We start from the raw sequence: 16,157 nt of genomic DNA, 5'->3' as shown, positions 1-16,157 counted from the left end.
GCTGAAACTTTTCAAAAGCAGTCAGTGAAAGAAAATATTTTAATCCAATATTTTTGCTGAGTTTTTTGTTTCATCCAGATGTTTTAGTGCCTTATGGCTCTGACTTGTAGGCATCTGAGGACAAAATAGGAGTAATTCTTAAGTTTAAAGTGTTGGCAACTCCTGCCTTTTTCAGCCCAAAACACCTAACACAGCAACTTATGTGCTTGACATATATAAGAGACGGGGCAAGCTGCAGCTCAGAGTTCCTGTAGATAGCGGTGCCATCAAGTGAGCAGAATCAGGAGAAGTTACCCAGTTGACAGTGAGTTGAGGAGTTTACCCACATTGATAATGAGTTGAGAACATGAGGCAGGTGAAACCATAATGACCTGTGCGAAGGATAGCATTCTATCCTATCCTCGACTCACATAGGTCTTTTTCGCAGTTAACTGGTCCTACTAGAAAAACTAATAATTATAAATCTCTCTAAAACAACCTGAAGTCCTATGGAGAGTTTCCACAATTTAAATTCTGACTGGATATTCTGGGTATAAATATTTACAATGATTGTATTCTGTTTTCAAAGAAAAAACATTTATCACCGCCCCCCCCCCCCCGCTTGTATCAAATTACTAAAAAATCCAAATCAAAGAATATGCTGTTGCTGAGGAGCTCATTTTCCATTTCCCCACCAGGAAGATTTGAATCCTTTCTTCAACAATTAACTTTTGTGAAAGAAAGGCAGAGAGGGCGAGAACTGGAGGACTGAGAGAAGACAGGCAACGACGAACTAGAAACTGAATGCCCCGCCTAAAGGCATTCTGGTCCCATTGAAAAAACAACTGTTCTGGCTCAGCACAGACAGACAGACAGACATGCATACATACACACATTGATCAAGAGAGGTGTGCACTTTTCAATCCTCAGCATAAAAGGGAAAACTGGGGTCAGAATCTCATGAATGTTTGACTACATTCATGAATGGAGGCAAGGGAGAAGGAGGGTCCAGGACGCCGCCAAGGTCTCCATCCCAGCTGAGTAATCCAGGAGTAGGGAGACTTGCTGATAGTAAGGGGGAAAGATTAGGACTCCAGTTTAAGATGCTTTTTTCAATTTGAGATTTAACAGGTCACTCAGTGGAATTTCAAGCAGGCATTAGGTGATGTAAGAATAAAGCTCAGGAGTTTATGTTTATAATGCTTTATTTTTTGTTTAAAAAATAGCATTTTCTTGTGCTTTGGGTTAAGCAGCCATTTCTACTTTTCTCTGCAGAGCTCTGACTCAGCATCACTCCTCATGCCAGTCTTCGCCCAGCACCACAGAGAAAGGGAACTCTAGGCTTAACAGCAAATACGTTAAAAGAGTAAATATTAAATTTTATTGGAGAGCTCATTCCATATTTTGAGTTGCAACTATCACAGGGAAATCTCAGAAATGTATTAAATCATATATAAGGAAAGTATCAAAGACACCAATAATCCAAATAATATTTATTAAAGTTGGGATTTTTTGGAGACGTTTCACATATATGCTAATGAACAAAAGAGACAAACCAATGAATATGGTTATTTACACACCATTATAACTTGTTAAACATTAACTTTGTGTGAGAGTTGAGTATAATATCCTGGAATTTAAACAATAAAACTACATAATCCAATAGAAAGCTTTCTTTATAAAACTACAGCTAACTTTAACAATACTAATAAAACTAGGCTGTTTCTCTCCTTTGCATACATATTTCACTTTGATTCCAAGAATCAAACTTGGCATATTAAATTTTAAAATACAAGAATCTATTATATTAAAAGGTATATTGATTCGTTCTGTTGAGTGAGAATAATAACACCTACCTCTTTGCATTTCAATAGTCATGAAAATACAGAGAATGCTGTTTGCGGAAACATTTGGCATCATTTAGAAGGATGTAGCCTATAAATCCTAGACACTATGAATAAAAAAAACCAACTTTCTAAGATATTATTTAAGAGTCCTTAAATGAGCTTTCCTTGTCTCAGAAACCTCACCTGTGTCCCTTTTAAGTATATAGAGCATTTTTCCTTGTGCAGTGATTGGGGAATCTTAGTCTTCTACCAGGAAAAGGGAAGTGCTGTAAGCTCCATGGTGGCCTACAACCTGGTTTTTCTATGTATACTCCAAAGTTCCTAAGAGAGTATTATAAGGTCTAGCTAATGTTTTTGAATTGAATTTACAAGGAAATAAATACAATAGAAAAAAAAAAAGCTGGTTGCCTTTTTAGCTCTGGGCTATAAGGTTGAAATTGTCATCCAAAGAAAAATCTCTATTTATAGATAAAATATACTATTTGTCATCCAAAAAGAGTAGAACCATAAGGGCAGGATTATTGTATTTTTCTCTGAAGTGCAAATGGAAGGCATTCAACACATTTGTTGAAAAATTGAATGAATGAATGAATGAATGAACCCAGTTTTGAGAACACACTAAGCTTTCATTGATATCCTTAAATCAAACTCAAATATTTAACAATTTATCTTTACACAACACAAATATTTAAACAGGATATAAAGCAGAATTGAAGAGCTAAGCCAAGTGAGGATCATTAGTCTAAAAGGGATTCTCAATTAACTTATATAAGGAATGAAAGAACATTTAGTGAGAGCCCAGCAGCAAAGACTGATCTAAAGAGAGGATTGCTAGTTAGTCAACCTTTGGCGTTCATTCATTAAAAAATCCCTAAGTGACTGGTATATATGAAGTCTAGAACAATGTTTCTTAACCCTTTTTCTTTTCATTAGGGCCCACCCCAGGGCCTTTTTGTACATTTTTTAATTTTTCCCCTCTTCTGAAATGTTAATATTATAGGTGTACTATATATCTCTTAATGTATATCTGTTCTTCAGCCATTAAAAAAGCAAGATTTTTTTCACTCCCTTAGAACCTATTTTCACCCCCTTGGGGGTATAATACCACCACTGAGAATATGTGATCTTCTAGGCTTTAGAGCAGAGTTTCTCAAATTGGATTCCAACAATGTGTTCTGGGGAGTCTGAGAAACTGTTTTTTCTAAGTTTAAGCAACACTGATCCAAAACCAACATAACAGCTAACATGGTTAGTGCCTTTTGTGTAACAGTCTTTACCTGAATCCTTTATGTCAATCAAGTATTTCCATGTGTTTATCCAACTGCTGTCAAACTCCAATCAATGCAGTCCACTGATCTCTTATCAAGGAACATCTGCTCCATCATATTATATAATGACAGTAATAATAGCATCATATTTTAGAGGTCGTTTGGTCCAAATCCATTTTTTCACAGTTAGAGACCAACATGGGAAGATTGTGTAAGAATCATACAAGGGACCCCAGTTACAATGGTGTGTAGGGTTTTTTTGTTTTATTTTGTTCCTACAACATTACATTGCTTATCTGTAAAAAATTAAAGGTTTAGGTCCTTTCCAATACAACCAAAATTATGTGGACCTGGTCTGTGTCAAGTTGCTTATCAAATTGTGATACAAGGAAAAATCTTTCTTTGCAATTTATTAGAAATTGAAATGGGATCATAACTGAATAAACACAGTTCAGTTGTATGTACCAATTGCCAGATTCCTTCATAACTAATTTTAAAAGGAAGTTAAGGGAGTGAAATATATGCAATGAAATACTGAAGGTTAAAAACCATGTAAATTCTTAAATATGTTTTAAACAGAAACACTGTTTTTACTGTCACTTAAAAACAGATGTTTCTAATATTTGTTCAATAAAAATAGAAAAGGAAAACAACTGAAAATTATTTTCTCAGTTTTACTATTTTTATTTTTGTCAGAATTGCAATGTTGTAAAGTAAATTAAGAAAAGATAAATCAACAGACCTAGTTCAAATGGTTTTATGAATATGAGAACAACATCATGAAATAAAATGTTTCCTGAAAGCTGGTGCTAAAGTAAATAAAGTTTATAATTATCCATATGATTGTAGCTTAAAAGTAAAGAAAAAAACTCTAAGAACCAGAATGTACATTCATTTCAGGTCACTTCAGTGGAACTTAATAAGAAAGCTTCCTCCTGATGCCTTCAAGAAGTACCACGACCTGCAGAAATTGTAAGAAAAAATTTAATTCCCAGTATTAAAATTAACTAACATTTTTGGCATACCCATTTCTTCCCATGTCTCCACTCCAGAGACCAATGCTGTATCTCTGCTGAAGTCTAATCCCTGTTCAGGGAATTATTTAGCTTTTAGCTAGAGACAACCAGGTAACTTTTTTTAAGAGCCTAAAAGCCATTCTAGAAAAATCCCTGATACTTACCCCCAAAGAAACTGGAGCACATGTGTTGTGAATCCTTTGGCCACAACCCCCAAAAAGAAGATACTGAGGAAGTTTTACTCTCCAAATTATTCTACCATGGATCACCACAATGCCCACCTTAGAGAAAGATGTAATGATCTTTTACCAGCTCTACCCTCAAGATTACACGGTGAAGAACTTCCTCCCATATGTTTGCAAATTCAGTCTCCACCTAAGATAGTAAGTCACTGTGGTTTGAAACCTCTGACCATGTTGTTTGGGGGCTTTAATTCCATTTCCACATCTGCTTTGTAGGTTGAGTTTTATTTTGGGCTCAGGTAATTTCTGGCATGCTAGCTTCCCATCAGTTTAGCATCTCATATGTACTTCAAAAATTCCTGATGGCCCAGGTTATGTTTACCTGTTATTCTGGCTAACTTTGTGACTAAATCCTATCATGCTTGAACTGTTGGCTAAAATATTCAGTGCTTGAATCACACTATCTAGAATAGCCTCAGAATTCCTGGATGCATTTCCATACTGTATTGGTTTTTTCTTAATTTTGGTTCTATACCAGAGAAACCTCACACATAGGTATATATGTGAACATTTTTCTTTAAGATAATAAGTAATAGAGCACATTGGAAGAAAAACTAATCCACTTCATTGGATGAAAAGAAAGATAATTTGCAGAAAAAAATACGTTCCATATTTGAAAATAAAATTTTCAACTGAAATTATTTTTCAGAACTTTATTCTGGACATCTATGAATCAACAGCAAAGAACTTTCCCAAATCAGGCCTGATAGAAAAACTTCAAGAGGCTAAGTCATTACTCTGTTTTCTGATTTAAGACATATGAAGGCTTTTTACTGATCTGTAGCACCGCCTTGTGTCCACATGTTTAAAAGGGGTTAGGACTTCAAATTTAAATATTAAAATTCAGGTATATGTAACCCAGTAGTTTAGCACTTTTAATACAATAAATACTAAATTAATTTTTGAAGGGACAATTTTTCTAAGAAATAGATCAAAATAGCCTAATTACAAAATATTCTAATTGGTTATTACAGGTATAGTTTGGCTCAACCTCCAGGCAATAGTCTGTGGATCAGTAAGTAAATGGTTACAATAGTTAGAAACAAATAAATAAATACATGTTAAACTCTTTCTGTGTATTAGTGAGAAAAATGCATTACCTACTACATGATCAGACCCACAGCATGTTTTGTGAAATTGTTAGATGCATAATAAGTTTAAGAGTAACATTTTACAATCAAAGTTAGGTTTTCTTGCATGTTGGAGAAACAGGGAATCTCTTTTAGTCAAAATTTCTAATTAGTTGAGAGTTCATTCAGACTGTCTTCTTTATTCTTCTAAAATTTATTTTAAAATTATGTATAAACTTAAAAAACCCCTAAAGGACAATGGTGACCTACACTCAGAACAGTAAGTCAGGCTCAAATCCCTTTGTAATACCCAACAGCCTGAGACCAGTACATGCACAAATTTAAAGTTTTTTAAGGGTACATTTAATGCAAGTGCCTGTGCTCTGGTATTTATTTTCTTTGACCTCTAGTTAACTCAAGACCAAAATTTTTGTATGACTTTGTGTAATTTTACATTCTTGTCTTGACATCCCAATCTAACTTATATTCTTCTAATCCTGATTCTTTAATTCTTATTTCCCTTTTTTGTCATATATACTCTTTATAAGTTTCCTCAAACACTTTTTGGAGCAACATTTGGGGTGTCAAACTAATAAAGTTGACTTGTGTGGCAGGTTTGTGTTTAACATAGAATATCGGTTTGGGGCCTTTAAAATGTCACGTAACTTTACTGTTGCCAGCACTGTGTTGAACACTGACAAGAATTATAGGATGAAATGTTAAAAAGTCTGTCTTCTGTTCTATTTCTGAGTGCCTTACCATGCATAAAATTTCCACTCATGGAAAATTCAAATATTATATTTTAGCTATTCATGTTCACCTTTAAACTTAGAATTTCTGAATAAAAACTAGCCTATTCATACATTAATTTAATAGAAAAAAATAACATGATATCCAACTTCACTAAATCATGTAATTATATTCACATTTTTAATTTAAATTTGTTTTATTGGGATAAAATACATATGACATAAAATGTACTATCTTAACCATTTTAAATGTACATTTACATTTTTGTGCTATCACCGCCATCCAATCATAGAACTCTATTCATTTTGTAAAACCGAAACTCTTGTTTCATTGTTTTCCTTTTTAATAATCATTTTCACAGGTGCCTGCAAAACAATAAGATTAGATCCATATCCATCTATGCTTTCAGAGGACTGCACAGTCTTAGGAAACTGTAAGTACCGGTGCCCATCAACCTGCCTGCTGCGCGCGCTCTGTCGGCCCGCCCCCTCCGGCCGCAGCAGCGCCTAGGAGATGGGCGGTCCGCCGAGGGCAACACAGCCCTGCGCGGGCGCCCAGGCACACAGGCTTCGTCGGAGCCTTGACCCCAGCGCTCCCTTGGTGTGCGAACCTGACCATTCATTTTCCTTTCGAAGCATCAATTCCCTTTACTGTAAAATACAAATTATATAGTAGCAACCTCACGGTTGTTGTAAGAAACAAATGAGGAAATCCATGGAAAGAACTGGGCGCCCTGTGCTTGGCACAGAATGAGCTCAATATATATACACTGGCCGTGCTCATGGCAATGATGATCGAACGAACTTAAAAATAGGAAAGCTTGATGATAATGAAAGTTTATGAGAGAGAAAGCCCAAACACTTCCCCAGTTATTCTTCTCCATTAATCCTGCTTTATGAACATATAAAACACTGTAAGGTTAAAAGAGTAAAGCTTTTTCTATTGTGGCAAATATACATAACCTAAATTTACCATCTTAACTATTTTTAAGCTTACAATTCAGCATTAAGCACATTCACATTGTTGTACCATCCATCTCCAGAACCTTCTCATCTTCCCCAACTAAAACCCCACACCTATTAAACAATAACTCCCTACTCCCAACAACCCCTGTCTCTATGAGTTTGTATCCCATTTAGGTGGAATCATGCAATATTGGTCCTTTTGTGTCAGGCTTATTTCATTTAACATAATGTCTTCAAGTTTCACCCATGTTGCAGCATATGTCCATAATTTCCTTCCTTTTAAAGTTTAATAAATCCCGTTGTATGCATATACTAGATTTTGTTGATCCATTCATCCACCAACAGAAAACTGAGTTGTTTCCACCCTTCAGCTAATGTGAATGGTGCTGCTGAGACCATGGGTGCACAGGGAGCTGCTTGAGCCCTTGCTTTCTGTTCCCTTGGACGTCGGCCCAGGAGCGGGATTGGCGGGTCATAAGTGGTTTCACTCCTTGAGGAACCACCATGCTGTCTTCCACAGCGCTTGTACCATTTTACATTCCCACTGGTTCCAATTCCTCCACATCCTCACCAACACATGTATTTTCCATGTTTTGTTGTTTGGGGGTTTGTTTATAACAGCCATCCTAATGGGTGTGAAGTGGTATCTCACTGTGGTTAAAAACAAAGCTTTTAAAAATAGTCTTTCTCAAAGTTCCATTTCATTGAGTTTACCAAGCAGCTGAACCTAACCTTCTAGAAGTAATTGCATGGAAATATAACCAAAAGTCACATAAATAAATAACTCTGTTTCTATTTCTGCTCCCTTGCCTCTGTTCTACACCACTGTTTTAAATCATTCCAGCCAGATTCCTAGCTTGTGGTATGAGTGTGGGCTTGAGTCACAGAGTCTATCAAACAGTTTTGCTAGCAAAATGGAAGACGGACCCTGGAGACTCAAAGCCTTAAGAGTTACCTCTTTGTCAAACCCCCCTTCTATCCCATCCCTGCTTTTGGTCTTAGCAAATTACTCCAGTCAATACTGGGCTCATTCCCATCATACTCCTGACTACCTTCCTTTCCAAACCCCATGAACCTGTTAAGAACTTAGAGCATCTGTTTGGTGTAATGTTCAGTGGATGTGAAAGACCATACAGACATAGAGAGGATATTTTGAAGTGTCCTCCATGCCTTCTCACTGTTTTTCATAGCTCTGGTATATGGTTGGAGTGTTAAAGGTCACATACATCTAGTTTCTCATAGGTAACCTGCTCCTCGTTCAAACGTTAATATTCATTAGCCCTTACAGTGTGAAGTTTTCAGCTAGACACCAAGGGCGGTGGGGCGCTGTGCAGGGCATAGGAGAATAAGTCACACATGCTGCATGCTGCCTTCCAGAAGTTTCACCTTACAGCTCTGGTAGAGCACTGAGCTACCACTGGGGAAAGGCATGCCTCTCGCTCTCCAGAAGCTTATGGTCTGAGGTGGGGAAACAATACCACCATACACACAACAATTAGCAATAAAAGAAGCTGCTTAATTAAGTCTTAAACTGTGCTTTTCAGATCAAAATGGTTATTATGATTCATTCACTGAAAAGAGTAACCTTTTCAGGTCTACAGCAATAAAGGATATCTCTGAGAAATGAGGAGACAGGGCTAAATAGACGAATATAGGTTGGTCAGATGCCTTTTACGTGGGATATTTTTATTGGCTTTTAAAGGATCCCCCTGAGATGGTCAGGGCAAGTATTGAAGCTATCCTTCACTTCTTCCTGGGCCCAGCTGGGGCTCCAGGTTTACAAGGGAGGGAAGGAAGTGCCTTTACTATGGGCATCATCCCTGGCTACCCTGAAGCAAGTCAAACCCATGGGTGCAGGGAAGATTCCTGGAAGGAGAAACTTTATAGGATGTCAGAGTGGAAAAAGAGAGAAAGCAGTGTGATCCATGTATCAGTAGAAATGACATTTGAACCACTAGCTGCGTGTGAATCATAGGCCGAGAGGAAAAAGAAAAGGAAAGAAATTGGAATGGGAGGCATGAACGAGACATTGTTATAATAAATAATACATATAAGGGCATAAGACATGCCAGTGCCTATGACAGGCTTTGCCTCATGTGTCTCGACAGCCCCGTAAAGCAGGTGCACTAGTATTATCTCCATTATAGAGCTGGGAAACATGGGCTTTCAGACTTTGTTTGCTTAAGATCTTACTATTAATAAGTATCAAAGCTACGAATCCAAATTGTCCATTGGCAGATTCAAAGCGGCGAGTTGCTGTGCTAAAAAGATGGAGATAGAACTAAACATGGCAAAAGAAGATCTACGTAATAGAACAGAGGCTTCACTCTGCCGAAGAGTGAGAAGTTGGGTAGGTAGAGTGGAGTCAAACTCTTTAGCAGGCATGCAAGGTCCTTTTTGCCAGAAAAGTCACTAGCCTGTCTCCCAGGTTCACCTCCCGTCTCTCTTCACAGCCCTCTGTAGTGGGCCTCACTAAATTACCTGTGATCCCTTCACTTGCAAGTCTCTCCTCCATCTGTCAGCTACACATAAGGGATCTCCTCTGCCTGTGGTAACTCCTACCCATCCTCTGCTTTCATCCAAAACTCTTCTGAATTGTGCCTCCTTAAGGAAAGTCTTCCTGTGTCCTCGCTCTTTCATACTCTGCAGCCCTTGCCCCCAGCAACGCTGGGTGCCGTCTCCCCTGCAATGTCCAAGCCACCACACATCACACATTTCCCTCTTTGCCCCACACACTTCTCTATTTGCTGTAATAACCTGTCAGCTCTGTAATAACCTTCCCTCTAGACTCAAACTCCCTCAAGGAAAGGGATGATGTGCCTAGTATAGTGCATAGAGTAGGTGCTTTAAACAGTTCCATGAATGAACAAATAGATGAATGAAGAAATAGAGTAATCAATTGATTAATTATGTGGGAATTAAAAACTAGACATGAAAAGGTAAGTGATAAAGACCTAGAGTTCTTTAGAACTTTTAAAGGTAAAGAAATGGCATAATGAGAGCAGTATATAAGAAAATTTAAGATGATTTTCTTTTCCTTATTGTAAGATATCAAGAAAGTAACACATTAATTGTAGTCATTTCTCTTTTTTTCAGGTATCTCAGTCATAACAGAATAACCTTCTTGAAGCCAGGCATTTTTGAAGACCTCCACAGGCTAGAATGGCTGTATGTTTATGTGGCATTTTATAGTGTTTGCTTTTATACTCTGAGAACATATAAATGAATCCATTTTTTTCTTCTGGCTGGCAGGATAATTGAAGATAATCACCTTAGTCGAATTTCCCCACTAACGTTTTATGGACTAAATTCTCTTATTCTCTTGTAAGTACTAAAAATTAAAGCTAATATTTCAATTGAAGGAAAGGGCATGAATAAAAACTGCTGCTTTAAGTTTAACAGCATCAAACTTGGATTGTTAAGATCCCACAAAGGCTTTTCAACTAAAAACCATCTCTAAATCATATCCTCTAAGGCTATTTTGTAGTTCCAACAATTTTATAAGATCTTCTATCTTCTAGAATATCAGCCCATCAAAACTGAATACAGCATCCCTATCATATTTTATGGAAATATGCTTAAGCACATTACCACCCTATATTAATCTTAGTAAAGAAAAATAATACTCATTTAAAAACCGCATCGTTTTCACTACTCACTACTGAAGAGCACAGGCTTTTTTCAGTTACTAATATTGCAGCTTCCTGCATACAAGGGCTCTCCTTTTCAAATTCTATTACTAACAAGCACTTAAGTATAACAAGACTTACAGAAAAAAATCAGAAAAGACATACAATTTCATAGGTCTCCATGGTTTCATAAGAATAATGATAATATTGTGTGTGACCAAGATGAGAAAGGAACCAGAAATAGGTGACATGTTTCTTTTCATTTTCAGAGCGCTGATGGATAATGTTCTCACCCATTTGCCTGATAAACCTCTTTGTCAGCACATGCCCAGGCTGCACTGGCTGTAAGTTGCTGCATCTTTTCTTAAAGAAGTCAACTAACTTTCTGGTTTTGCCTAGTTTATGTTAAATATTAGGTTTTTTAAACTGTAAGTTGTTAATATCATACCACATTTCTTCAAATTACTTTAGGGTGATTTTTTTATGAAGCATCCCCATTATCTAAATTAACTCCTCTAAACTCTCACCAATATACTCTCAACAGTCTCAAAAAAAAAAAAAGAAAAGAAAATACTTTGGAAACAGGAAGAAGGAAGACAAAAGAAATGACATGGTATCTATAAAATATATCCTTCTTCCCCCCGCTGATCTACCTTACCACCTACCAGTTTGATACAGAAAATCTAAGTCACTTTAGTTTCATTCCTAAATTCTACATAATGAGAATATAATATTTAGAATTTATTTTTTAAGTCTAATCACAGTAGAATCTGTTCTATGGAGTTTTTTATACAGTAGCTTTGTTTGTGGTAATAACCTATTCAGAATCTGTTCTACCAATTCAGAACTCAATTACTTAGTAAACTTGTCCATTTAAAATACAGGCAAAAATTAAGAAAGAAAATAGCCAAAATAACTATTAAAATTTTCAGTCAATAAACTACATATGCAGTAGCATATGAAAGCTCCATCTCTTATTTTGTAGGAAAGTCTCCGAAGTTTTATCATTTGATTTCTAAGTTCACAGCAGATTGGAAGTGCCAACTTAAAAGTAAGGGAGAATCACAGAGTTAGAAGCATTGATTTTACTGAGAAGTGAAAACTATTAACCTGATAATAAAGCAGGAGTGAGAAATGCTATAAAAAGCAAACAGTGATTCAAAACGCACCAAGTTAAAACCATTTAGGGAAAGACAAACATCTCAAGAATCATTACCAAGTCCAGGGGGTGTCTTGGTCAGATGGGACAGTATCCACATGGATGACAATTAAAGTCATCAAGACAAAGGCAAATTAAGTTCAATAACAACCTTTGTTGTAATTAAATTAAATGTCTAGAATATATTAACAGTTATTACATGTTCATAATCCAAACTTAGCAAAAAAGCAATATTGGCTAATATTTACATAAGTAAATTAGCAATTAAAAAATCATGCACTGAAACCAGAAGCAAATGTGGGAGATCTTATGCACATACAATAACGAAGCTTTTCCTTTGCTTTTAAAAGAAGGCAGACAAACATATATTTCAAATAAAAATGTAAATGATTAAGATTTGTTACTGAAGAGGTGGACTTTTTACAATGTCTTACTAAAATTATCATCTTTAAATTTTAGCTATACAAAACAACTCATTCCATATGCATTCCTGATAGTGAATATTGTCCCAATTTTAATTCTAGTAATAATAATTATTGCTTTATGAGTATTCATTTCTTTTAAAATAATTATAGTGTCTCTAGCTTGCACATGAACTTTCATTTAGGAAAGTATAAACTAAAACATCTGATAGATATGTTGGCAAAAAAAAAAATTAACTCTGATTTATTAAAAAGTGCACATAAATGAAAGAGTTAGGAGATCCCAGGATAGCATGCTTGCAAGACATGCCAGACAGCATATTAAAACCTTTAATACAGTTCTTTTGAAGCAAGAAAATTAAACAAAGCTGTAAATATAGCAACAAAATTTGGGAAATTCAAGAAGGAAAAACTGTAAGTAATAAATAAGCATATGAACTGAAGGCAATAATCAAAGGTGAACAAAAGATCAACTTCTATTTTGAGATGAGACTAAGCAAGTTTGTATATGGGCAGAAGATGCTATATAAAGAATTTGAAAATATGGAAAACATTATGGAGCAAGGTACTGGAAGACACAGAAAATTGAAAGATAAATGTGATAAACACACACACAACTGTAAAATAAATGAGCTAGCCCTACTTCAATCAATATGGCTCAACATCAAGAACATAATATGAATTCTGAAAAAAAAGCATACATATAATATATTATACAGAAGAGTACATACATTACAATTTCATTCCAACAATATTGTGCTTAGGATATAGAAAGCCAAAAGACAGCATTGCTCTTTTCTACCCATGAGAAAGAACTTTATAATCTACAAAATCATGATTTTCTCAAGCTCATCAGAGAACTACAGTCATAAAGCAACCAAGTGAATTCTAACAAGTGACCAGGACAGATGGGACATATACAGTATTTCACCTTTGGCAGAGTACAGGGTGAAGAGTTGGATGTCACAGAGCAAGTACAAAGAAAACTGCTAGAATTTTAATAAACTTGTAAGGATTAAGCATAGGTTAGTGTACCACGTTAAGCTAACTGGGAGCCCTATACTCAGGTGAGTCACCTATTCCTAACAAGCTTCTTTCCTGTGGCCTCCACCAGCTCACAAGAAAAATTAGGAATAGGTAAAGAAATCAGAGAGAATCCTCCTTGGTGGAGCACGGGGACAAAACCCCACCTTCTTTCCGAGACCCTCCTCTTATAAAGCAAAAGCTGTAAGCCACTGGGAGAGGGACAGAGGAAGCTCCTGCAGCCAGGGACCAGGCATACATCCACTGATCCCAAAGCAGGGGTAGAAGCAAATGCTCTGCTCCAAAGATAGGGGAAGAAAAGCCTCTTCAGCCCAGGATCCTGCACTGCTACAAAGCAGTGGGAAGTACTCACTAGGGTTGGGGCTTGAGGGCCAAGAGGACAACATTGCTGAGAAAGCCCCATCCATAAAAGAGAAAAAAAAAATCATTGTCAAACTATAAAGCAATCAACAGAGCCAGACCCAGAGATATCTCAGATATTACAACTACCAAACAAGGAAATTAAAATACTTATGTTTAATAAGTTAAATGATATAGTGGAAAAGGTGGACAATATGCATGAATACGTGGAAAACGTCAACAAAGAGATGGAAACCATTAGAGAGGACTGAAAAATTACTTCAACAGGCTTAGCGGCAGACTGAATGCAGCTGAGGAGAGAATCAATGACCTTGAAGATGGGTCAACAGAAAGCTTTCCATTTCAATAAAAATTAGACAAGGAAGTAAAATAAAGACAGAACAGAATCCAAAAGTTGATGATAATATAAATTGTTCCAAAATGTGTATAGAATTACAGAAAAAGAAGAGAGGGAGAACAGGAAAGCAGAAATATCTGAAGAGATAATGGGCAAGTATTATCCAAAATTATTATAACACAACAAACCAATAATCTAAGAACCTCAAAAAAACCAAGCATAAGTAGAAAAAACAAAACTAGACAAGTCATAGTCAAACTATTGAAAGCCAAAGATTTAGAAAAAAAGCTTAAGGAAACCAGAGAAAATTGAAATATTATATACCATAGAACAAAAATTAGAAATGCAACACAAAATTATAAAAAAATAATAATTCAAAAAAGGTGGAGAGTATATGTTGATACTAAAAAATAGACTTTAGAACAAGGACGATAACTAGGGATTAAAACAGATATCACATAGTGGTTAAGGGGTCAATTTGTAATAACTTTAAATAAGCTGCTTCAAAATGAATAAATAAAAAACATACAACTGTGAAGAAAAATAGCTAGGAGTCAGGAGACATCATTTAAAACTAACAAATCCACCAAAATGTGATGTGATATTCTTAACTTGAACATTGAGAAAGTACATAGTTGATCAAAATCATATTGTGGGATAGAGACAGAGGAACAGAAAGGAAGATAATTTCATCATTTTTTACAACAGGGGATTAGTAAATATTGCTATTCTCCAAGAAAGAGAAAACAGACTGTGTTGGGCAAAGTTATAAATGTAGTCGATAAAATGTACAAATCTTTCTAAATGTTAGAAGCAATAAAGTTTTTTAAAAATCACATCTACTGAAAGTTTTTTAACCTATAAAACAATGTAATAATATTTTTAAGTAGCAGACTAAAGTCAGATCAACAGACATAAATGGGCTTAATTTACTTATTAAAAAGAAAAAAGATTTTAAATTGGCTTACACAGCAAAACTTAACTCAGCACTATTTACAAAAAAAATACAACTATTACTAAATGATTAAGAAAGATTGAAACTAAAAGACTGGTCAGAAAAATTTGCCATGTAGATGCAAACAAAAACAAAAAGTAGTTTTTATTTAAGTAGTTAGAATGCTAGCCAGTTTGCACTAAACAATACTAAGGACATTTAAATGCTATTGTGTACAATTTCCAATAAAAGATTACATTATATTTTTGGCAAATAGATTCATATAGCAACCAAAACAAAAGAATAAATAGACATACATAACAGTAAGACATAATAATCCACCTCTTTCAATCCATGAAAGATCAAGTAAAACCAAAAAGGGAGATGGAGAATTAACTGACATAATAAATGAGTTAACTCTAATTGATGTACTCGAAACTGCAATGTCCCTTCTCAATAATAGAACTGATTTATTTGGAATAGCAGTGTGCCCAGCTAAAATTCTACATTCCCAGATTTCCCTGCATCCTGGTATAGCCACGTAACTAAGCTTTAGCTAATGAGTTGGAAGAACTATAGCATGGAACTTTTAGGAACTGTCCTTAAAGGAAAAAGGCAGACCCTTCCTTTCTTGCCTTATTCAAAAAAAAAAAAAAAAGGATTAGCAGGCTCTCAGACCATGAAGACAAGGACATGTGAATGGTGAATATGAAAAACCTTAGGTTTCCAACAACTTAGTACAACTACCATACTAGCCCTGGACTGCCTAACTCTAGATTTTTTTTCTTGAAAAAGAAAAATCCTTATGTAGTTATGCTGTTATGGTTGGGTCTCTGTTGTACGTACCTACACTTAATTCTAACAGATATAAACCTGAAAGTGAAGAATGCCCAAAGAACATTCACCAAAATTGACCATATATTTTAGGACATACACATACACAAACCAAACTCAAGAAAGCAGATGGAGGGATTAGCCTAAAGCAGGAGAAGGGTCATCTCTTCCTCTGAGACTAGAAGGAGACCAGGTGCATATAGAGGTAAGTTTATAGATGTCGGGCAGAAAGTTAAGGGCTTTTCCCTGCATCATCACCTCAATTTTTTCTGTGAAACAGGAGCTAGACATCATTAAAAGG

At 35.7% G+C, this 16,157-nt stretch overlaps 1 protein-coding gene across 1 annotated transcript in view; it reads left to right on the top strand.

Moving 5' to 3' along the window:
* RXFP1 (relaxin family peptide receptor 1) overlaps positions 1-16,157 on the top strand; it is a 70,500-nt gene that overhangs the window by 37,856 nt on the left and 16,487 nt on the right. The window contains exons 5-9 of the mRNA XM_017658707.3: positions 3,995-4,066; positions 6,534-6,605; positions 10,234-10,305; positions 10,390-10,461; positions 11,036-11,110. Coding sequence (XP_017514196.3) covers positions 3,995-4,066; positions 6,534-6,605; positions 10,234-10,305; positions 10,390-10,461; positions 11,036-11,110 — 363 coding nt within the window. The remainder of the gene's footprint in view (positions 1-3,994; positions 4,067-6,533; positions 6,606-10,233; positions 10,306-10,389; positions 10,462-11,035; positions 11,111-16,157) is intronic.

This window comes from Manis javanica, chromosome 3, assembly GCF_040802235.1.
Source record: "Manis javanica isolate MJ-LG chromosome 3, MJ_LKY, whole genome shotgun sequence".
Taxonomy (NCBI): domain Eukaryota; kingdom Metazoa; phylum Chordata; class Mammalia; order Pholidota; family Manidae; genus Manis; species Manis javanica.
This window is presented reverse-complemented; position numbering and strand designations above follow the sequence as displayed.